Source organism: Coccomyxa subellipsoidea (genome assembly GCF_000258705.1).
Source record: "Coccomyxa subellipsoidea C-169, whole genome shotgun sequence".
NCBI lineage: Eukaryota > Viridiplantae > Chlorophyta > Trebouxiophyceae > Coccomyxaceae > Coccomyxa > Coccomyxa subellipsoidea.
Window position 1 is genome coordinate 215,305 of NW_005178022.1, and position 23,763 is coordinate 239,067.

General features: G+C 52.3%; 4 protein-coding genes across 4 annotated transcripts; 1 reads left to right on the plus strand and 3 right to left on the minus strand.

The window, feature by feature from the left end:
- Window positions 1-6,291: 6,291 nt before the first annotated feature.
- Window positions 6,292-11,633, minus strand: COCSUDRAFT_26081 (N-carbamyl-L-amino acid amidohydrolase). Its single transcript, XM_005643325.1, has 11 exons — window positions 11,405-11,633; window positions 11,237-11,322; window positions 10,985-11,082; window positions 10,484-10,676; window positions 9,991-10,105; window positions 9,651-9,716; window positions 9,174-9,298; window positions 8,514-8,605; window positions 8,094-8,212; window positions 7,449-7,535; window positions 6,292-7,109 (listed from the first exon to the last, which is right to left on the minus strand). Exons 1-11 carry the CDS (start codon window positions 11,510-11,512, stop codon window positions 6,852-6,854), a joined length of 1,347 nt encoding a protein of 448 aa, XP_005643382.1. The 5' UTR covers window positions 11,513-11,633; the 3' UTR covers window positions 6,292-6,851.
- A 419-nt stretch (window positions 11,634-12,052) lies between these two features.
- Window positions 12,053-13,412, plus strand: COCSUDRAFT_6933 (phosphatases II; the record flags this gene model as incomplete). Its single annotated transcript, XM_005643326.1, has 5 exons — window positions 12,053-12,142; window positions 12,437-12,493; window positions 12,636-12,701; window positions 12,816-12,909; window positions 13,228-13,412. Coding segments are annotated over 5 exons (492 nt in total), but the record flags the coding sequence as incomplete, so codon positions are not given.
- A 4,503-nt stretch (window positions 13,413-17,915) lies between these two features.
- On the minus strand, window positions 17,916-20,699 carry COCSUDRAFT_45003 (hypothetical protein; the record flags this gene model as incomplete). Its single annotated transcript, XM_005643327.1, has 5 exons — window positions 17,916-18,065; window positions 19,251-19,419; window positions 19,946-20,102; window positions 20,380-20,436; window positions 20,558-20,699. The coding sequence occupies 5 exons, from the start codon at window positions 20,697-20,699 to the stop codon at window positions 17,916-17,918; spliced, it is 675 nt and encodes a 224-aa protein (XP_005643384.1).
- Window positions 20,700-21,394: 695 nt separating this feature from the next.
- COCSUDRAFT_20133 (anti-silence-domain-containing protein) lies at window positions 21,395-23,493 on the minus strand (the record flags this gene model as incomplete). The annotated part of the gene is made up of 5 exons (XM_005643328.1): window positions 21,395-21,662; window positions 22,194-22,282; window positions 22,589-22,675; window positions 22,998-23,113; window positions 23,385-23,493. 5 exons carry the CDS (start codon window positions 23,491-23,493, stop codon window positions 21,395-21,397), a joined length of 669 nt encoding a protein of 222 aa, XP_005643385.1.
- Window positions 23,494-23,763: the final 270 nt, after the last annotated feature.

A 23,763-nucleotide genomic window follows, 5' to 3' on the forward strand; every position in this document is an offset into this window, starting at 1 on the left:
GGGTGTAGCAAATAAACATGCCTTGCACCGGGTTGAAGCCCTTGACGCAGTCGCCCAGTCCTTCAACTGTGACCACAGAGCTGCAGTCCAGGGAAGCCACTGGCGCTAGGCAGGCATTGATGCACTTGACGCTCACCTTTCCTGCATGAACAAATCCGCTGCTTGTCAAGGCCGGCAAAATTCAAAGCCGAAGGCAATACATGCAGCACATCAGCAGCAACATCTGCCGCGCGCTTTTGAAGTCTTCTCCGAGCTCTGAACTGCACCGCTACACTTGAGGGCACAGTTATACTTGTCTTGCTGCTGATGTCAACAGGAGAGCTTGACATAGCAGCCACCAAGACAGAAGCATTCAAATCGCATTGGGTACAGCACGATGCATGCACGCAAGATGTACACCTCAGAAGCCAGCCACAAGCTGAAGGGTGATAACTGTGGATGACAGTACAATATGCAAGGTACATGCGGAAGAAGGAGATCGCAAGGGCACCTGAGGCGGAATAAAGGCGATACACCTCCACAGAACACGATCCGCAGCCTCCCTCGCCACAGGCGCTCTTGGTGCCCTGAAACAAGCAGCCAGGCTTTCCTTGGCAGCAATGTAAGAGCGACAGATGCAGGTTAGATGGCCCGCAAGATTCCGAAACGTTCTGATTCCTTGCTGTGTCGTTCTTAAGCTCCGAGCAAGACGGGATGATGTCAAAGACACAAACGGTCGTCCTACCGATGCCGACTACTCAGTGTACGATATCACTTATATTGCGAATCAGACGCAAAGAACTGTCAGATGTACGAATCAGACATATACTGTACCGTGTAAGGCGTGCAGCTGCGGAGATAGTCGAACAACGTTGCAGAAGGCAGCTGGTCTCGGTCCAAGGCATGCTTCTGGCCATTGATGGCAAAGACAATGTCTTGGTCAGGATATTTGGTGAAGATCGCACTGGCTACCATGACTAAATCTTGTATCACAACAAATTCTCGACAAGGGCGTGGGTGTGCGTGTTGCGGTAGCTCCTGTGCGGCATGCCCTGAAGGCTTCGCTGAATACTTTGCGTCTAGCGTTGCCAGTTCCACAGCTTCATTAAGAGCTCTGGCTCTTGTGCAGATTGAAGCAATTCTTATTGAATCTATTGTGAACAATGCGATCAAGAATTTGTCCCAAATGACTGCATTACCAATGGTATCGTGGCGGAACAATGCCATTGTGTTCGAATTTGTCACTCGACAGCTTGAAGTTTGTCCGACTTCCCATGCTTTAGAAGCGTTTCGAAACGCTAGACTAGAGCATATCACTTGTGGATGAGGCGATAATTACATCATATGCATGGAAATGTGGATCCGTTGTTTGCACAACTGATGTCACTGCGGCTAGGCCTAGGCCTCCGGGCCTTGAAGGTGAGTCAAGTTGAGTCAAGAAGTCTTTGGACTCAGAGTGCCAAGATGGTCCACTATGGTATTTTGCGCGGCTATTAACTGCTGCTGCCAAGCCTGCTGCCCAAGAACAAGCATGGCAAAATTGCCGAAAGCAATCTTGTGACTTGGCAAAGTCCTCGAGGTCCAATGCGGCACATGGGCTCCACGTGCTCAATGTAGGCTGAATGGTAGCCTAGAGATCAATCTTCTGCTGGGCTCAGACAAGGAAGACTGATGCCGCATTGTCCCGATCGTGCTTCCATAAACTAAGACGGTACCCTACGAACTGACGTCAACAATGTTGCTGTATAAAGAACTTTCAGCATTGAGCCTATGGACGTTGACGTCAAAAGGACACTCCGCTGCCCCCTTCCCGCAAAGGCTCGGTGCGATCTTGATTACTGCAGGATATTAAATTGCAGAGATGACATGCACCATCTTCCGTATGAAGAAATTGTTCGTATGGGTTTGCGGGGCAGGGACCCAACCTATCTTCTGTCTCAGATCAAGCACATGCAGCAGCAGGGGCCCTGTCCGTAATCAAGGTATGATATGCCAGCAGAAGTAAAACTATATTCCGTGTAATCCTCTTCACAAAGGAATTTCTGTCAGAACCAGGACAAGTCGCCTGAAAGTTTTAACCTCTTTCTTTCTGTGATGCAGGCGCATCAGCAGTTTCAGAGAGCGTTCAACGGCCAAAGAAGCTATCACTTGCAGAATCTCACCCGGAGCTTGCCCACAAGTGGCACCCCACCAAGAGCGGCAACAGAAGGCCCGAAGACTTCACTGCTGGAAGCAATGTCAAAAACTGGTGGCTGTGCTTGGAGAACTGCTCATCGTGCGGCAGTGTGCATGAATGGCAGGCCGTGATCAAAGATTGCACAAAGGCAGGCAACCCAACAGGCTGCCCCTTCTGCTCAGGTCGCCGCGTCTGCGTCTGCAGCTCTTTGGCAGCTAAGCGGCCTGACCTGATGGCACAATGGGACTATGCAAGCAATGAGGGCCGGGATCCCAAGCAGATCGGCATATTTTCCCATGAAAGGGTGTCCTGGATGTGCCCCGAGCATGGCACATGGCTAGCCATTGTGCGAGACAGGAGTGCTGGCAGTGGCTGTCCAGACTGCGCACAACTAAACAATCCAAGAAATGCTGTAAAGCGGGGCCTGCTCAAGGTTGAGCACCCAGAGCTGGTCGCGCAGCTGCACCCCACAAAGAATGAGCACCTTGACCTTGACAAGGTCACCAGCGGCAGTAAGAGGAAGGCGGTGTGGGTGTGCCATGAACGCAAGAATGCCCCTCCTAGATGCACCCATGCCCATGAGTGGCTTGCTGAGATTGCTAGCCGCACTAGCCTGGGACGTGGTTGCCCTTTCTGCTCTGGTTTAAAGGTCTGCCCGTGCAACTCTTTGGCTGTGAAGGCGCCGGAGGTTGCCGCGCAGTGGCACCCCACTCGCAATGGTGACAAGCGGCCTCATGATGTTGGCGCTTACAGCAATTTGATTGTGTTGTGGCAGCATGTCAGTGAGCTGACGGGTGAAGTGCATGAGTGGAAAGCAAGACTTGATGGTCGTGTGCTTACCTGGGAGGCTGAGGGACGCTTGAGCTGCCGTCAGTGCAGAAGGGAGGAGCTGCCGGAGCTTATCAAGAGATAGTCCTCAGTCTCACCAATCATTGCACAACTCGCAACGCAGCCCTGTCTCCCAGCGTGTCGCTTGCAGTCACCTCTAGGTCTATCTTTCTCCCTTACCGCGATTTACCGAGGGCGGACTTTGCGCCAGTGAATTTCAAAGAGCCCAAGCGGTTTCTTATGCGGCATGTTCAGCAGTAAATTTGTGGACTGAACTACGGAGCGCAATTAGACGCTACTGGTGTCAGCCCTGGCCAGTTCCATGGTTCATGCTGCACATTTGGATGTGCGCCATTAGTGCAAGAGGACTCTCATCAGCTCATGCATAATGTCTTGATCTCTACGATGACTTGTGGCGTGCTAGTGAGACACTGGCACGCAGCACGTGCTATCCTATGCCAGCGATGAGCGTTACTGCTTACCTTGTGAATAGCGTGTGATTGGGGACGAGAGCCACCTAGTCTTGGAGCGCTGTGCAGTCTGATAGAAACACCCTGCAGACCCTGAGAATTTATTTGAGACCATGCAGCACTTCATGGAGTGCCAGAAATTTGACATTGCCTATTTTGCATATTTTTCATAGCTAGCTAGCTAGTGATAGTCTATAGATTCTGATAGTTGGGGGATAGTTATTTTGATCTCGTTCTTGCTTCCCTCCTAGCTAGGAAGGAAGAGCCATTAGCTATAGCTAGTGGCCTTCCTGTGTAATCAAGAGTTCATTTACAGTCTAATTACAGTGCAGGTGTCTGAAGGAAACCTTTGGAAAAAGCTTGCGCAGACTCGCAATTGCATGCATGCCATGCGCCGATTGACAACTTTTGAGAGCATTTGCAAGGACTCCGGAGGACTCAGAATCCCGCGCGATGATTGAGTCGACTTGAAATCTATGCAATGCCTCAGCTGCAGCAGAAGCAGTAACACTATCACGGCATCTGCTACATGAATTACTACAATTTAAGACCTGCCAGACCGTATGACAAGCAGTGTATCGGGGGATAGCAGAGCTCTCTGCACAAAGGTCACATGCATGCATATGCACCACATGGGCTCCACGTGCTCATTCTTCGTGACACAATCCAATTGTGCTCGCATACTCCCGATCATGCTTCCGCACACATTTTCTTCGAAGAATTCCAAAGTTTGGAGACAACAAAATGCTGCTCATTAAGAAATTTTTAGGATTGAGCTCAAGGACATTGACAGAACTTCCCGCTGCTTCCTTCCCACGACACCTCGGTGCGATATTCTTAAGTGGTATATCCTGCAAATTATGATTGGAATACTGGGAACAATTGTTCTGGACTGATGTTTGCGTGGGTTCTGCAGGCCAAGCAGCTGGTAGATCCTGCTGTCTCAGATCAGGCAGATGCAGCACAACCCTCATTAGCAAGAATGGTATGATTGTGTCGGCACGGAAGACATTAATATGACTGCATGGGATTTATCCGTACTGTTGTGTACCTGTGAAAGCGGCAAGACGGATGGCCTGGGGCTCATTCTCTTTCTTGTTGTGGTGCAGCCGCATTAGCAGTGTCACAGAGCATTTCACGGCCTCAAAAGCATTCACTTGCAGAGACTCACCCAGAGCTCGCCCGCCAGTGGCACCCCGCCAAGAATGGCGAAAGGAGGCCAGAAGACTTCACTTCTGGGTCCGCCGCCAAAGCTGTGTGGCTGTGCCCAGAGGCCTGCTCATCATGCGGCACTGTGCATGAATGGGAAGCAACGCCAAATAGTCGCACAAGGGCAGGCAACCCAACAGGCTGCCCCTTCTGCTCTGGGCGAAGCATCTGCAGATGCAGCTCGTTGGCAGCCACACAGCCTGACTTGATGGCGCAATGGGACTACGCAGGCAATGAAGGCTTGGATCCTGAGCAGATTGGCGTCAGCTCCCATAGGAAGGTGTCCTGGGTGTGCTCCCTTCATGGTGCATGGCTAGCCACTGTGTCAGACAGGAGTGCTGGCAGTGGCTGTCCAGACTGCGCACAACTAAACAATCCAAGAAATGCTGCAAAGCGGGGCCTGCTCAAGGATGAGCACCCAGAGTTGGTCGCGCAGCTGCACCCCACAAAGAATGAGCACCTTGATCTTGTCAAGGTCACCAGCGGCAGTAAGAGAAAGGCGGTGTGGGTGTGCCATGAACGCAAGAACGCCCCTCCTGGGTGCACCCATGCCCATGAGTGGAGTGCAAGAATTGCACATCGCACAAGCCTGGGACGTGGTTGCCCCTTCTGCTCTGGGCTTTCAGTGTGCCCATGCAATTCTTTGGCTGTGAAGGCGCCGGAGGTTGCCGCGCAGTGGCACCCCACGCGCAACGGTGACAAGCGACCTGATCAGGTTGCCGCCTTTAGTAATCTCGTGATGTGGTGGCAGCATGTCAGTGAGCTCGGGGGTGAATTGCACGAGTGGAAAGCAACAGTAAACCATCGCGTGGCGTGCTGGGAGGCAGAGGGACGCCTGAGCTGCCGTCAGTGCAGAAGGGAGGAGCATCAGAAGCTGATCAAGAGGTAGTGTTGAGACCTCGCGATATAGCTTTACCTGGTGTAGAACGTTTGCAAAGTCTGATGTGTACAGATTCTGCTAAGACAAGAAGGCAGCCCATCCTTGACTGATGTGCTCGGTGTCACTCAGACGATCTTTAGCTATTTGGATCGGCACCAACCTTGTTTGCATGCATTTCTGGACCTGAGCAGTATTAAGGTTGCCATGTTCTGACGGAATGCGCAGACACTTAAGAAGTATGTGATATGTAGATGCGCAGTGACAGACTGCCTGCAACACCAATGAGCCTCAGGTGGCTCCCACAAGGTCTCGTAAATGGGTCTCGTAAATGTAATAATAATAATAAGTTGTGGTCCCTGCGCTGACAGTGTGCCATTGAGACACAAAGTATGCGCTTCTAGATCCAGCAATGCACAGTACTGACTAGTCAGCCTGAGACCGTATTTGGCAGTAGGTGGAAAACGGGCCATAGATAGTATGGAGCACTAGTAGTACTACTAGCCTGGCCTGACAAGCTGCCTATTGTTATCCACCCTGACAAGCTCCATATCCTAATGCACCCTACAGAGAAGAGAAGGCTTGTGCACATGTGTGTTGTATTCCTACTTGCACTTTTGAATGGAAAATTTTACTTGTCTTGCAGACCATGCGCAAATTTTGAGACTTGCATAGCGGCTGCACAGCTATTCACCATATGCAAAGCAACCCCCCCTGATTGACAGTGGCAGCTGCAAAGGCGGTGTACATGTAACAGCACTTATTTAACAATGTTGGATTAATCAATAATATTATCAACTTCCTGCATGTCAGGAACCATTTTGACCAGAAACAATGACTTGCATGCAATGGCGCGCTGCATCATGAGACAGCATAAAAAAGGGTGTGACCCTTATTGGTCAACTTGACGGTGTTCCCCAGCTGGCAACTGCAGTAGGCTTACTAGGGCTGATGTCTGTAGCACTTCCCAAATGGCAGTGTTCTAGATGTAGATCTAATGTGTGAGCAGCTGAATTGAAATCACCAGACAGTCAGGGGTCTGTCACCTTTACGAGCCCAACATCACCATAACACCCTCGAAGGGGATGTCAAAAGATCATCAAGTACTCTTTAATACCCCCTCCCACGTAGGACTGAATAAATAATCTTTTTCCTTCCCCTGTCACTGGTCTCCGAGGTTAATTAGTCATCAGAGCTGGGAATGCGCGGCGGCTGCGTCGATGGTACAGTAGGAAAAGTATTAATTCTCATAGAATTCTGCTGACCAGTCTTTTTAAGGGGTCAATAACCTAGGACATTAAGGGCATTAAATTTACAGCTCAGAGTGCACAGCGTTGGCGCTGCCGGCGAGCTTGGCAAGGGTCAGCGCCAGCGCTTTGATGCCCCTTTCAATGTCCCCAGGGGTCGCGAACTCGTCGGGACGGTGGCTCCAGCCGTTGCGGCAGGGGATGAAGATCATGCCGGTGGGGGCGAAGCGCGCCATGAAAAGGGAGTCGTGGTATGCTCGGCTGACCATTCGCTTGTGGCTCACTCCCAGCTCCTCTGCCGCCTCTGCGGCTGCACTAATAACCTGCAGCACCCACCAAGAAGCATGTGTCAATGCATGTCTGACTTTTAACAGCGCTACTTTGTTCTCGCTGACAGAAGATTCGTCCAAGCCCTGGACTGAGCGCGCATGTCGCAGCCACGGCAGTCTAAGACTGCACAGAAAGCTTCACATGCTTGTGCGTGTTGCACTGCAATGCATGGGAAACTGTCAGGCTCTGAAGAGCGCCCGCTCTAGATCCCCAGGCTCGAGGGCGCTCAACGCTTCGGTTTCCGGCAAGGATGGTTTGAAAGTTGAACGAGGCACGGGAGAAAGTGGAGGGGCTTTCAGAAGGACTGTGGTGTGTCAGTGAGATGGCGTAACCTGGTCGCTGCAGGTGGCAGGAGCGTCCTGGTTGATCATCTCCACTCGGTGCCTCACCTTGCGCCTGGCAGCCACCTCCTCCACTGTCTGCACACAGAACATGGCTTGACATTTCAGATCGTCCATACATGCGCGCGCCCGCATGTAAACCGGCCTCGCTCGAGTCAAGCGAGTTTAACAAGCGGGAAGATCTGTGACAGACGTTGCATGTACCTCGTCAGCAGGCTGCACCTTGGACTCTCTGGGACGGTGACTGAGGTAATGGGGTTGGCACGTGCGATACTGTGCAAAGCCATTTGCAGGACAGAGTGCTCAACATGAGTCAACATGAGTCACGGTGGCTGAAATATTTACAACTGGATCACTGCTCTGGCGATCCAGAATCTCTCGACTCGCTTCAAACAATTCGCAAGGAGCACGCTGTGCACAGCCTGCCATGCAGGCTGTGCACCCGCTTCCCCACATCAGAGCCCTCCTGCAAGCCTGGAGGCCACAATGTCTACAAGGGAGCAGGTGCAATCCCTTTGGGCAGACTGCTGCCGTGCACCCACACTCATGGCAGAGCCCAGAGAGGTGGCCACAGGCATTCAACCCCTGGTGGAAATAAATACCCCATGCGCCCTTAAGAAACCCCTGGGGCCGTACCTTGAGGACAGATGCCACGATGGCGTCACGGCGCGCGGCGTCGATATCGCGGATGTCGATTTCCAGCTTGGCCTCGCGCGGCACGCTGTTCACGGTGTTGGGGCCGATCTCAAACAGCCCTGCCGCCAGCACAGCAAACGTGAATATCTGACATTGTAGTCGCATCTATGCAGCGAACGTCTCAATTTCCCATTGTCCGGCCCTTTCACCTACACTTCTGCATGGGTGCATGGTCTCCTGAAACATGTGAATTCGGGCGCATATCATGCAGAGAAGTGACTTGTCGCCAGGGCAAAGCTTCCTAGCAACATCCCTGCATGCTGCTATGCTCTAAGGATCTTTGCCGAGATCGGCATGCTATGGTGCAGGAATTCGCAGGGTGGGGAGTAGGAGGACCGAGTGTGGATGAGCAATAGATACCGGTGGTGCCGACGGCGTCGATGGCGCCGGTTTCCAGCACCGATGCCTCCACGGCCAGCGCCACCTCAGCAGCCGCCAGGCCCGCATCATTCCTGCACAAGGATTAAAGACCAATCGACCCTGATGGATTTGTTTCTGATCACCCTTGGGTTCATTCATCACACCATCTCTCTGGGCAGCATGTATTTCATCAGGCCAAGGGATTGCAAAGGCAAATGGACTTGAAGTCAATTGGCCGAAAAGGAGCAGTGCAATGTAAGACAATCTTCAGCCTATCAACAGTTGAGGGCCTCTTGGCAAATCACAGGGAGGCATGTCAAGCAACTTATGGTACATGCAGGCTTGCCTCTTAGCTTACTGAGCTGAGATTCAATGATATATCTCAGGCACACAAGATCACAAAATGTCCCAATATGGAGTGACCTTGTAAACCCAGCATCACCCGACTGGCACACCTGTAGCGCCATCAACCCCTGCTGTGCTAGCACTTTTCTTGTTCAACCAAGACATTCATCATGCGCACCTGTAGGGCACGAGCAGCGTGCCCGCGTGTTGTCCCTAATCTTTGACCCCCCCAATGCCTGCATCTTGCTGCTTTCTTGCTGACATCTCTTCAAAGGGATTCTAATTGTCAACTTATGGACACCCTGACCTGCGCACCTGTAGGGCATGAGCAGCGCGCCCGCGTGGCCGCCGTCTCCCGAGAAGAACACGCGCAGCGCAGCAGGAGCCGCGATGGCCGTCACGATCCCGAGCTGCGTTCCCTCCGCCTCCAGCAGCGGCCCCTGTCCACAGTTATAAAATCTCAAATTCCAGGAGAAGTTTCAGAAGAGAATGCAAACACATTGTGGACAACTCAACGCCTGATTTTGTAAAATTGCAAAGTGGTTCAATCTGCAGCAACACATCATTTGAAACACATTTTGCCTGTTGATACGCAACCTCTGGAGCCTAGGCAGGCAACTCCCGAAAGATAACCGGCGACCTAGCTTCTGCCCAAGCTGTTGACATCAAGGACGCTTTGCTCAGCACAAGCATGCAATGCGTGCAGTATCAATGCAAACAACTCCGCCCTGCCCTGAGTTTAGGCCTCAACGCCCTTGCCTTATGGGCAAGGATACAGAAGCTAGGGTCAACCTGCTCAATGTGCAGCTCCACGAATGCTTTGACTGCCCCCTCCTTGACCAGGGTGCCGTCCAGGATCTCCTGTTATCGCAAGGCGCAATTGCAATCAAATACAACTTTGCTCATCTTGAAGCAGCCAGGCCTAGTAAGTTTCAACCGCGAGTGAATTCGCTGTACTGCGTGCTGCTAAGACTGCGCTGCTCGGAACCGTCACAAACCCAGCGGTGCAGCCTCTGTTTACAAGCTGTATCTGCGCCCATGATGGGACGTATACAAACTGATCCATTCTCATGTTGCGTATTTGAATTCAAAACTGGCAGGCAGGCATTCGGAGAGTATGGTGCAAGCAGACCTGGTGGGTGCTGCCGCCGTAGCCTGCCGCAGTGCTGGCCTCCAGGAAGGACGTCCCATTCACATCCAGCTTCTCATCCAGGAGCGCCGCCGTCAGCTCCCCTGCCATGCCCCGGCTGCATAGCACATTTGGGGGTCTTCAAAATACCCTGAAGCCAGAACTTGTAGAGTGAAACTTTCTGCAGACCAGCTCTGAGGACAGGATGATTGCCATAAGTGACAGCTACTGCCGCTGATCCCTCAGGACTTCTGTAAAGGAACCTCAAGAGAGTGCTGCCGCCCCTCGTCATCTCAAACGCAGCAGGCGCAAATGCAGGTCCATCAGCAACTTCTCCCACCACAACTAAAATCTCCCATCTCTGTGGTGTCCTCCACCTGCATTTCTCTGCCAAGACAAGATCGCAACTGCGTCCATGTAGGGGCATCTCCAGAACCCCTGCCTGGAGGCACGTGAGGAGGGTGATGGAAAAACAGAGACTGCGGCCGGCGCGCACCTGCCGATGCAGCCAAGGCCGAAGCGCGTGGGCTCCTCGCTGGTGAACATGAGCACGTCGATCGGCGCGCGTGGCTGGAAGCCGGCTTTGCGCAGAGCCGCCACCGCCGCTATCGGGCCGATGACCCCCAGGGTTCCGTCGTACGCCCCCGCCAGGGGGATCGCATCGGCGTGCGACCCTGACATCACCGCGCCTGTTCAGGCACCGGCTTGCCTGGTTAGTCGCCACCTTCAGTCACCGCCCTGAGCCTCTCGAGCGCATCGTATCCACACAAGGCGTGGTTGTGCTCAGCATGCGAGTTGAACTCCGGAACTCTACACTTTTGGGACTCTCACATGGCGCTAGGAAGACTCTCAAGTTTTGATGGAGCACAGACAGGTCCGTCTGTGAATCATTTGACTGGGACGTGACGCTGACATGCCAGGCCAGATGTTGCTACAATGGGAGCAGGATGCGGCGAAACTAGAGATGTGAAATAGGCACTGTGGGCAAGTCGGGCACCTGCGTCAGGATCGCTGCCCTCCCAGCGGCCAAAGATGTTTCCCATGGGGTCCTCACGAATTGTCAGGCCAGCGGCTGTCATAAGCTCCTTCACATACCTGCAAATGACCATAGCATAGTTAGCTTCCCCGAGTATCAGTCCTTACCTCATTAAAATGTGTGCGACAAAGTGCGACATAAAATTCATAGAGAAGGACAGAGGGTTATATGTTCTGAAGATATGTCGGTCAACGGATCAGTACTAGGGCTTACCCTCGAGCAAGCAGATCATTCTCCGTGAAGACGATCCGTGTCACCGCAGGGTTTGGATCGTCGGTGAAAGTCGCCAGATGTAAAAGCTGCAATCGCGCACCACAGGGAATTTATTCATATCGCTAGGGATTGAAAACGTTTAGGTTAGGTGTGTCTGAAGGTGCGTACCTGTGAGGCAATCTCTTCCCCAGATACATCAAGGTTGATACTTTTGACAGTACGCGTCGCAATTAGCAGCACTCCAAGCAACACAGGCAGGCCTGAGCCCCCTTTCATTTGACGATCTGAGGAAGCAAAAGATCAATATTCAGCTCTTAACAAGTCTGCATGCCCCCAAGTACATCCAGTTTCATCGAAATTTTTCAGTGGGGCATAATGATCTGTGAGATCGTGCAATGTTGAGGGCTGCACGTTGAATGTACGCTTGCATGCTGATTCAAATGCAGGGTCGGTCTCCATATGGCGTTGCCTGCTCCGTGCGCAGCAGTACAGTAGTCCTTCACACCTCCTCGCTATTCACCGCTGAATTCTGCAATCAGGGTCTAGCAAAATTTGAGTTTTCTCAATGGGCAGATCGCATTACACACCGACGCCATAATGCTGGTTTGGAGTGTTGCTCGATCCTTCTGACTGGTCCTGGTATTTTCGCTCAGCCTAGTGTTTAGCCCTTTAAAAGTGCACATTTCGGCGATTACTACCACGGCAGGGGACATAGTTGTTAGCGAGGTGGACGCTTCTGCCATGCCTGCAGAAGCGTCTGTCCTGGGAGGAGGCCTGACCTTGACAGAGACGGTCAAGGGAGCAGCGTCACTGACAGCACGATTTGCGTTATACCCATCTATTCTCTATAATCTTGCAAGGAATAGGTTGCAGGACAACTGGCACTGGTGGGATAAAATTACAGAGGTAGGTCTTTCAGGGCTTCCTCATCACTACTGTCGATTGGTCAGAATCACCGCCTGTTAAAGAATCGCATAACAACGTCCACCTCAATCGTAAGTTGACAAGTGTGAACATGTCCGATTCCGTGACTAGTCACACCATGCCTAGGTTCCTCAACCAAGGTCAAAGATTATTTCCACAAGGAAGCGGTGCTCAAGGGATTCTGCATCTTATTAATAAATAGCAGTGTAGAAAATCCTGCCTGAAATCTGGCACTTAATTCTGACCACTACTCACTGTGCTTTGCTTGCTGTGCAGCACGTCATCTTGGGCGCCCTCCCCTTTGCATCCATGCTGGAAACGTTCCAGGACAAGGTGTGATGAACTACTATCGTCTCGGACAGTTTCCAAACTCACCACCGCCATGCTGTAAGAACTGCAGACTCATGGGACGATTTGGTCCATCAAGTTCCAACCTTGTGCACAGACCAATCGAACCTATTGCTGCCTGCCTCAGGGCGTTCGCGCTGTTGTCACGCTCAATGAGGACTTCGAAGTGTTTATATCCTCCGAGCAGTACAAGGTGATTACATCCTGCGTTTGCTTCCTTCGCGCATCAGTGTCCAGAGTTTATAGAGTGTAACCTGTGGGAGCATGCCTGAGCTGTTGTGTTCAGGCTTGCAAGTTCTGTGCGCAGGAAATTGGCATCAGCCACCTGCACATTCCCACGGTGGACTACCTCTACGCGCCGCCAGTGAAGGACCTGCACCGCGGAGTGCAGTTCATTGCAGGTGAGGCAGCAGCATGAAAGTGGTGGGCGTATCAGGCGGGGATGCTGGTCGAGAAATTTGTGCCTATCTTGGTCTCTTACGGGCCATCAAACATTTTAAGGACACTGGGAGCACGAGAGAATGATGTATTGTACAAGGCGGGGCAGGCAATCGTAGTGGAAGCCCAGGATTGCGTCCCACCTACCAGGGATCAGAGCGAGTTCCACCTGCAAAGCCTACGGCACTTGCAGTCCCTTGCTGCCTCAGACCCACATAGTTCTGCAATTCCGCTGTGCGCAAGCATGGGCTTTCTTTGAATGCTGTGATGCATGCGCGCAGAGCAAGCGGCGGCTGGGGAGGTGACTTACGTGCACTGCAAGGCTGGGCGTGGCCGCAGCACGACGCTGGTGATATGCTACCTGGTGCGCGAGCTGGGCATGAGCCCCCAGGAGGCCTACGCCTTCGTGCGCCAGAAACGGCCCCAGGTCTGCCTCGCCGACGGGCAATGGAACGCCGTCCGCCAGGTGCGCGGCGCCGGCCACAGAATTTATGTCATGTGTCCATGCATGTACCGGCAGGCAAAAGTCCTACACCAGGTTTCCTGGCTACAGCGCTGGTTTAAGTCTGCTGGAGAGGATCTTGGCAGACAATCACGAGTTGTACACTGGAGTGTCGTGTGCGCTGAGTAAGCTGATGCTAGCTCTTGTGCTGTCAGACTTTAGCTCTGGCCCTCTGTGTTTGCTTTTGCAACAGTGGACTTTAGTGGACCTGGATGTGCCAAATTGACATGAATTCACCTCGCAGGAATGGTGGGATCATATTTGCCATTCTGTCGAACCTGTTCGAAAAGATTACGACGAAGTGGGAGTGCATTTTGACAAATTGGTAAGAAAAGGGCTCCGAGTGCTGATGGATTTTTGGTGTGCTGGCAGTTCTACAAGAGCTGCCTGGATGCGCGGGCGCTCAATCCAGCAGCGTTCCCTCCCACGTCAGACCGGCTGGCGGTGGAATCGGACGATGATGCAGGAACGCCTCTGAACGACCTGTCACTCTCCTGCGCGCCAACACCCTCTCTCCTGGACCACTCGTCCTGTCAACCAGCCGACGATTCAGCGCAGCAAGTAACGCCCTCAGCAGCAGCAGCAGCGGGGACCGAGCAACCACAGGCAACAGTTGAGGGGGGAGCAGTTTCGGACATGGCAGCTGTGCATGACTCAGCCATGAGCAGTGCTGCAGATGCTGGAGCGCCGCAGAGGACAGGCGGTGAAAGGGAGGCTCGCAGCTGCTCGGAAGCTGCCGTGGCAGTTGCCGCCGCCACCGAGACCCGTTTACGGGGAGCCGTCGACCGCTGCTGTGGCCAGCTGGAGCCAGCAGAGGCACCGATATGTACAGGCATGTGTCGGGGAAGCACCCTTGAATATTTGGTGCTATCTTTTATGACATAACATAGTGGAGGAGGAGACTGCCAGGATTGCCACGAAGTATCCTAAGACCTTGATCTCTTCACCTCGCTGGCAGGCAGAGCTCAGTGCGCATTATTTGGGAAGCCAGGCTGTCTTTATGTCGGCGGCTGATCTGTGCGCAGGCGAGGCAGCAGAAGCCAGCTCGGTAGTGCAGAAAAGTCAAACGCTGCCAGCGCTGCAAAGCGCGCAGCATGCGAGCGCGGCGTCACTAGCGCAGTCTGAGCCAGTTCTGGTCTCAGCCTCCGATGCCGAAAGCATGCGCTCAGCCGCCACCACAACCGCCGCCCAATCGTGCTTCGCAGGTTGGTGTCTTGCTCAAAGGCCTTCTAAAGCCTTACCAATTTTTGCCTATTTGAGGGCTACTGTAGAGGTATGCTGACTGCTTCTGACAGACACAATTGGGCTCACATGGCTCTATGGCCTGCTACACAGAGTGGAATTTGCATGCGAATCCAGTCTTTACTGTGCCTGATTTTCTTTACGGCCCCTTTAAATGGCCACAAGAGGATACCATAGATGTCACTCATGAATACAGACAATGACGCAGGTCTTGCCAAATCCGGCCACGGTGCTACATCAGGCGACGCAGCCAGATTTGGCGGCGCAGAAGGCGCGTCGTCCCGGGGCGATGCCTCGGTCCGGTCTCTGAGCCACGGCTCTCTGAGCATGGTTCTATGCGAGGACTTTGGCACCGCACTGTGTGACGCGGACGACCCGGATGAGGCGTTGCCTCCGCTCGAGCAGCTGGAGGAAGCTGCCGCTGGCCTTCCCGGAAGCTGCCCGGAAGAGAGTGCCTCCAAAAGGCGGCGCAGCGCAGAGGCAACGGATCCGTCGCATGGTGAGTCGTGTCCATCACTCGGCGCTTTCAAGAAATTCTTTGCGGAATTTATGCAAGCTCAATCCAGCCTGCACTTGTAGCCTGCCCTTTGCTTGAAGACAAGGCCTCAAGCCAGGCTTGCATCAAGTGCGCAAGAGCGTGTGCAGCAGCTTGTGAAAGTCCCACGGGGTGCTTCGAGGAGTCTTTGTTCTGCTGCAAGGAATTTGCTTTCCACCTGTTTAGGGGATGCTGGGAGTGACCTTCAATCCAGCCAGGATACTTTGCAATTTTGCTGGGGACTGAGCTCGGTACTGAACTGCTGCAATTTTGGGCTGCAGGCAAGGCGGCAGAGGGGGAGCTATTGCGAGCGGACAGCGAGCTGCAGCGGATTCATGATTGGGCTTCCGTTTGCCGAGACGGCACGCTGGAGACTGTGGAGCGTTACTCTTAAGAAATACATTTGTCCTCTGCATTGCTTTCCTATCCTGCCCCTAGCCTGGCTGCCTTGCCTGGCTGCTGAGAGAGCTATGGGCTGGTCTGCATGGGTTTGAACCACAATTTGTGGGGTACATTAATTGGAGACATGCCTAATCGGTGTGTCTCCTTGGGTGCCAGCAGCATTGTTGCTAATGTATGATTTATGGATTTGCTTGAAGGATGAAAGCGTTCTTGCAAAAGTGAGGATGGGGTGTGTCTGGTGCGGTGATATGCGCATGCATGAACCCTGTTAGGTTTTGCTTTTGGTTTGTAGCCGACAGCCATTAGCAGGTGCAGGGTTGGTTTTATTCGTCTGGTCCTTGAATGGTTGCCCGTCCAAACAAGGATCTCTGAAGTGCACTTTGGGAAAATTTAGAGAAGGCAGATAGGCAATTGCTGCCAATATAATGTCAGTGCATGCTTGAGCTGGGCACTGTTTGTAGGTTTATGTTGATCTGATCAACCTGTGTGGAAGCACGATTGGGCTCAAGTCTACTGGTGTGGCCAAGGCCGGTGCTTGCACAACAGGGGCCTGTTGGCTAACGAGTAGTTGTCATCGGGAAAGTGAATATAAGAAAACATTCAATAACGTGCATCCGGTGAAGCCGACCTTCTTGGAGAAGTCTATGATTGGTAGTCAGGCCCTGAGATCGGTGATGTGCTCTTCTGATCAATCCAAAGCCTGCGCAATGCAGGACGGTTTATAGGCGTCCCACAAATCAGATTGCAAAACGTGCAGTAAAATACAAAGAAGAGAATGGTAAGGCAACCCAGTGAGCTGGGAAGGGAGGCCAACTGCATCTGTTCAGACGTGGAAATATTGTTCCAGATAGTCCAAAATCCCCATTGTTCACGTACATTGTCATAAAAATGTGAGAATGCTAGCGATTTGAGGAGACGTCGCCATGTCAAGAAAGAAAGAAGAAGAAGAGGAAGAAAGAAAGAAAGAGAGAAAGAAAGAAGGAACGCAAAACAGGAGACCCCGGGGGGGACCCCTGCCAAGTGCGTACGGGCGCAGCCGGGGGCCCGCGCAGAGGACATCACCTCATCAAAAGGGAAAGTTGAGGGCAGGCGGCATTGTCGGGTGGAGCGTCGCAGGGGTGGGGGCGACACCAGAAGTGGCGGAGGGCGGGCGGCCGGGGTCCCGGAGGGCGTAGTGGGGTGGGCTGCCCGGAAGCGCTAGAGGCGGTGATAGCAACTATAGTGATCAGGGCGGCGCTGAGGCGGGCTCGAGAAAGAAGCAGGGCGCACCGAGGGGCGAAGGGCACGTTGCGTCCGGCGCTTTGTAAGAAGACCCCTGGAAAGAGGGGAGCTCGAGGCTAGGAGGGCGGAAAGCTTGGAAATAGAGGGCTCGGAGGGTGGGGTGACGAGGTGGCGTTTGCATTGGAGGTAGAATTTGCTGTATACACGGCAGGTCGCCTGAATGGTGGAGTAGTGAAGAGAGTGGAGCAGTGCAGAGAGGGCCGGCAATGGCGAAGGTGTGCATGCCACAATGGGCAAGGACCGTGGGAATGTTGGAAGTGAGGGTGCGCACCATGCAGCATGCCAGCCATCCCGGGAGTCAAGATCATGCCAGCCATCCCTCTAGAGGTGGATATTGACAGCGCCCCAGCCATGAGCACGGAGCTGGAGGCACAAGCTTTCGTGTCGAGTGCATTAGTCAATGGCGCGTTCATGAATAAACGTTAACGAGTCACTCGTGCATGACACTTTGAGGAGGAGAATGATTGACCGAAAGAGGGAAGGTGAACATTTCATCGCACGTGAAGGCACGTGCCAGGTCCCCGTGGGTGGGGGTAATTACTATACTAACTAGTTACTACTAGGTAACTACTACTAACTAGGTAGAACAGTCAAGCTTTGCATGACCCCACATGCCATGCTGCTATGGATCCTGATTTTCAGATGATTGGGATAAAAGATGATATTTCATTCAAAAGCTCAATATCCTCTTTGATTGTCACAGCATTTTGCTGCCTGGCCAGGCCGTGGGTTTGACAGAGACTCTCTCTTGTTTCGGAAACAAGACTCCGGTTGGACTCTTTCATGGATAAATGGTCATCCATTAGATAGTTCACATGCGCAGTTCACCCCGATGTCGTCAAATCAATGGCAGAGCCAAGGCCATCATTGAAGCACCGCCACGTAGCTTTCTGACAAGCAGATCCACCAAATACAATCCACAGCTTTAAAGACGACGCTGGACAATCACGCCCTGACGAGACAACCCTCCAAAATGGCAAACATGCTGTAGTCAATAATTTATGTCCTCATGAGCCGTCCGTCTCCATTGCCTGTGCCTGGTCCTGAGGTACCAAATTCTGCGCAGCTTGGCTGGCAGAATAAGGCTGCTCCGGCGCATGCGTTTGGTTTGCCGTTCCATGTGCCGGTGGGCCTGTGTGCGGCTGTCCTTGGGCCACCTGCAGAGCACCTCTTGGCGTGACATATGTTTCCTAGGCATACGAACAGTCCCTGACCAGACCAGTGCAGCGCCGACATCTCTGCCGCATAGCCCTGCAGTTCCAAATGAGTTATTCTGTAAAAGTTGTTCTGAGAAGATTTTTAGACGAACCTCCTCGCACTTCTTGATCTGCCAAACGTTACAGAGAAGCTCTCTTGCCCAGAACAATTCTCACAGCAACCAAGAGATGCAGACATCATTACTCAACACGCTCTTCCTGCAGAGGCCAGACAGACTGCAGGTAAAGGCTGCCAAATATCCTAATCCCAATTGGACTTGTCAGACCCAAGCAGGACCCAAGCAACCGGGGGCACGGTGCCCATTATTTGTACAGTCCCCGTCAGCCAGGGCCCCAGACGCCGGTAAGAATAGTGCAAGAATAGTGATGTTGATATAGAGCACACCAAGCAGAGAGGCATGCCAATTGAGTGCCCTGACACCAGAAAATAGTCAGAGACTTTGAGTCCCTCACCCAACTGCCCTGCTGGGTTTGGCCAGGGAACGCATGTGACTGGTGTGTCAGCTGCGATTGATTAGTCATCGATCTCTGCTGCTGCTGTTGCAAGAGCTGATGAGCCCGCTGCACCTGCACGTGAGCAGCCAATACCTTGAGCATCTCTCATCCCCAGAATGAGGCATCTCACATAGCAAGAAATATTTCAGCCCCAAGCCTCCCATTAAATAGCACCAGGCTTGCTGCCATGCACAAAACAGGTCGACAATCTCCCTCAGGGCCTGCCGCAAAGATATACACAATGTGTGTCGGAGGTGCACTTCCGCATAAGACAATGCCACGCATTAAAGTTCATGAGCGGAGGTGCGACACACAGCGGGAGCACATGGTACAACCAACACTGTAGCGCTGAAATTAAAACCCCCAATAAATTTGTTTTGAGCCTGCGGGAAAGTCTGATACTAAGTGGTGCGGGAAGCAGCTTGCGTGATCATAAAGTAAGTAACTTGCAATAAACATAGGCCATTTTCCTGGTAAAGATTTGGGGTTGCGGGAATGCACATAAAGGTTGTGAGAGAGCGAGGAAGCCCTGCAGGAACATGTTTACCGTGAGTTATGATAAAATGGGTATTTTGGGTCAAGCGCTACAATGTGCAAATTGAAGCAGCAGCAGTGAATGGAGGAGCGCACCATGGCCTGCTGCTGGGACAGTGGCAGGGACGCCGCGAGTTGTTGCACCACGCTGTGTGCTGACCCAGCGCCAGGTGGCAGCGCGGCGTGCTGCTGAGCTGGCACCAGTGAGCTGGCGGCCGGCGTCGCTGACCTGGCAGCTGGGGGGTCCGCTTTCTGGGGAGATGCCCTGCACGCAATACAGGAAGATAATTTATCAGTATACGGCCTCTTCTATTTGTTCTTGAAGATTGCAAATAAAGACCTACTGGGAGCCACCTATGGCTCATTGGTATCATGGGCTCTGTAGTCTCAAAACTCCCGACAGGTCTGCATTCTGCATTATACGAGGTAGAGAACGGAATGATCGTAGCAAGTCTCACTTGCTCTCAGTGTATTGCATCCCAGTATGTAACATTTGCAGCACGCGCTGCCTGGACCAATAAAATGCTTGGGACTCTTCCAGCATGCTGCTGCAGAAATGGCCAATTTTACTCCCGTACACGCATAATCTATTATTCGTATCAGTATCAGCAGCATCCATTCTGGCATCTCATCAGCTGAGCCTGACTCACCGAGGAATAAGAAAGGAAAAGGCAGATACCAAGGTAGAGCAAGCGCCAGAAGATGGAAGAAAGGGCTGCCTCGCCAGAGAATGTACTCTGTCTCATGATATTATTTAGATGTCAGATGAGGATTTGACAGCGCGTCCGCACCACTGCTGCTGCTGGCGCGGCAGCAGGAAGTAGAGGGAACGGTCAGCGATTTGGATGAGGTCCTGTGAGCGCAGCACGACTGGGGGAGAGCTGGGCGTATGCAACGTCCCTTCAACAGTGACCCCATTCTTGCCCAGCACATGCAGCTCCCACACGCCTGCAGGAATACCCATACCCAATGAATGTCAAGATAACAATGCAGATGGCTGGAGTCCCCTGGCATGCCCTGTCCCTGGACCCTGAGGCCTTCCACAGAACTGTGGCGGGTGTGAAAGCCTACAGGAGTGTCATGTGCTGGTTTCCACGGCAAACCAATCAGGTGTATATACAGATTATCATTGCTAAATCTCACAATTTTCGATAGAAGCTGCGCAGCACTGATGGCTGAGGTGTTGCTTTCTCAGTAGCACCCTGGCAGACACAGGGAAACTCACCTCTGGAGAAGTTGTACAGAATTTTTGCGTGCTGCCTGGATATGTTCATGTTGTCCCCTGCAATCGACAAAGCCATCTCAGGTGAATCTAATTTCTGAAAGCTGGAGGAAGAAAGCACGAAAAGCGTTAGTGAAAGAATAGAACAGAATCAATATACAGAGCACAATTGTAGACTTACCAAGAACAACGTCAACCGTTGAGCTTTTCGAATGCCTGCCAATCACAATCTCGTACTTCTTGGCACACAGTTCGAAACCATCTCCCAGCAGTTTGGCAAAGCCAACCTGATCAATGCGAGGATCATTGGGAGACACCACCATAGCGTTCTATATTTTCAGCCGTATCTGTCTCTGACGAATTGTTTATCAGGCAAGAATATTGTCGTAGCTCCAACCCACTTTCTGTGCCCTTCTCAGAAGTCAATGCCTTTCCACACAAACTCCTTTCGGGAACAAGCACTATCTTCGTGAGAAAGAAAGTGTTCACCCCAAATATTCGTACTTGTGCAGTGTTTTGCCCTTTTGAAAGCTATAAATTCTATAGTATAGAATCGAGATGCCGTGCAATGCATGTGGCGTGCATGTGACAAAGATTGGCTGATCAGTCATGACATGAGTACAAGAGATTGGCTTAATCACTGGCCACTCTTCACGCAAGGAGAGCTCAGTACTTTACAAGCTCCTTCATCTCTTTTATCGTTTCAAGTCAACTCTGCTATGATCGTCTGGCCGCGGACACAATGTCGTAGCCGGAAAGCAGTTTAATCCTGGCTGCACGCTTCTTGTATCTTCCTGACATCGCAAGGCAAGAGAAAAGACCTCCACTGCGCGCCGGATCCAAACACAATCTGCCGCTCAGCTTGCTTCTATACCACAATGCAAGACAATCCCCTTCAAATCTCATGTGTTGCCCAGCGCATGTGCATCATGAGCTTCACTGCTGCTTCTGCCGTGTGATTTCCTCAAATTATACTCCTGCTGTCACTCAGTCGTACATGCTGCTCCGGCACAGCTAATCAGGCCTCCATGTCAACCGCGCCTGCAACTTGTGCACCAAACATAGAAGGCTGCTGCTCCTGCATGAATCCCTGCTGCTGCTGCTGCTGCTGCTGCTGCAGGTCTAGCCCCTGTTGGAAGTCCTGCTGCATGCCAGTGAACATCGCATCCCCTCCATTGCCCTCTGGCTGCCCCTCTCCCGCCATGACCGGCACTGCCTCGACTGGGTCAAATTCCACTGGGAAGCGCGTGACCCTCGGCTTGTCTGCGAGTATGCTCCGTGACAGCCTGCGAGACCCACAGAGGTCGAACGTTAAGCTGTGTTGCGCCAACACCAATGTCTGGAGTCTGGAGTGAAGTGACTTGCCCTGACAGGTGCTTCCTAGGACCAATACATAGTCGCACCATACTGATTTTGGCCATTCGGCATAAGGTGAATATGTTGTCGTATATTCGGTGTTTTGGGCCAAAATAGGCCGTTTCTGACCGTATTTCGTATATTTTAATACAGTATGACCGTATATTCGGACGTATATACGGTCCCCTGAAAAAAGGTCTCACCGAATGGTGCAATCTATGGACCAATAGAATGTAGTCTTAACAGTTGCCGCAGGATCCACAACCTCCCATGCTGTAAAGCAGAGCGAAGGAGGATTCGAAGGCACAAACTACCAAAATGCGCCAAGCAGCAAGCGAAAACGTTGCACCCGCATGCACAATCAGGAGCAAGCGCATGCCTAATCAGATTCAGAAGCATCGGCAGAAGCGCCAGAGGATGAGTGGAGCGGGAACATTGATGCCACCCAGTGGGCAACTGACCTGTCAATTTGCGCCTTCTCAGGAGGTGTTTCCCTCAGCTCCTCCTCCATGTACTCGTTGTTGACATAATATCCCACCCTGATGAACTCCTGTGGGCAGCAGAGCATGAGCTTCAGCCACGGCGGAAATTGGGTCTGCCACGTGATTACTAACTCTAGCTTGCACAATGAGTCATGCAGACGAGAGGCACTGTCGATCTGCATAGACTTCAGTGACCTGACTGGACTCATCAGGATGGCAAAGGGTGCATAATGCAAGCGCACAGCAGATCAACAAGCAATCCCAATTGGCCAATCACAGGTCAGCATGAATACGCTGATGTGTCCACAGGGAGGTGTGCACTGCTCAGAAGCCGAAGGCCCACGAATCAGGATGGTGACAGGATGGTTGCGCACCTTTGACTGGTAGCTGCAGGTCAGCAGGAGGACTGTCACCCCGACAATGTCATCCTGTGGCAACTTGCTGTGGTCAGGCGGGTCAGCCTGCAGGATACCCAAACCTTCAGAGTTTTTTTTCCTGAATCAGCAGCCTCATAGACTGCAAGTCCCTTTTCTGCAGGTTACCCTCGTGGAACATGCAGGTACAGGTCAGTGCTGTTAGGTATCTCCCAAGCACGCTCTCACATGCCCCACTGCTGAACAGGATCCTGACAAGCCAGCAATCTCCTTGACTTCACAGCTGGCAAGCGTGTTCAAGGTGGAACAATCTAATATATGACACCCTCTTCTCACGACACACTAGGCGAATGCAATGAGCCAACTTCACACAGGCCAGAGGGGTCTGAAGTTGCAGACCATTCGTTACCTGGAAGATGAAACGGTACTGTCCTCGCACCACAGGTCCCACCAGCACGCTATCCAGCTCTTGATCGTACTTCTCAGACTCAGCAGATCCAACATACGTCAATTTCCATTCCAAGTCTGCATCATAAAGAGAGCTTCTCAGGAAGTTTCAGTCTCGCAGCCGGTCGCTTGTCAAAGTTCCCAGTACAGGCTTCCAGAAGCACGGTGTTACAGAACTCCAAATATTTCATACTGATGGGAGGCATCCCCACAAGTGCAAATGATGCCAAACTGACATGCAAGAAGTCCAGGTCTGCCCCAGATGGATGTGAAGCCGTCAGAAAGGTTGTGACACCAATGCAGTGCCTCCACAGATAAGAAGCCAACAACAATGCCACTGCGGACTCACCATGTTGCAAGTCTTGGAGGCACTCATACTGTATCTCAAATTGGAAAGGGTTAATGAAGAGCGTCGGGTTGTCGAGCACATTGATTGCCGTGATATTGATGGCTGTCATGCTTGTTTCTCCGGGCTAAGGCTCTATCAAAACCTGAAATGCCTCGGCACTGGTCCCCAGGCAGCCCTTCCTTTTCGTCACGCGCTCGCAGCCAGCCGCAATTTGCTTAACACATCAAAAGCAACCTTATCAAGACGGGCAGTGCTGACGCGACCTTCCCGTGAACGATGCACGCTCACTACAGGGCACAGCACACGAAGAAAGCGTCGGGGCCAGCGAGGCACTCCTGGGCAACGTACTCGGTGTATTTGTACACAGGTGCCACAAATT

What these genes read in the sequence shown, in the direction of transcription:
- COCSUDRAFT_26081 (XM_005643325.1), bottom strand. Translation starts at nt 11,512, where the DNA reads ATGAAAGGGGGCTCAGGCCTGCCTGTGTTGCTTGGAGTGCTGCTAATT. An exon ending in GGGCAGCGATCCTGACGCAG is followed by an intron (nt 10,677 to 10,984) that starts GTGCCCGACTTG and finishes GTGCCTGAACAG; the next exon opens with GCGCGGTGATGTCAGGGTCG. An exon ending in GCGCTGCTCATGCCCTACAG is followed by an intron (nt 8,606 to 9,173) that starts GTGCGCAGGTCA and finishes ATCCTTGTGCAG; the next exon opens with GAATGATGCGGGCCTGGCGG.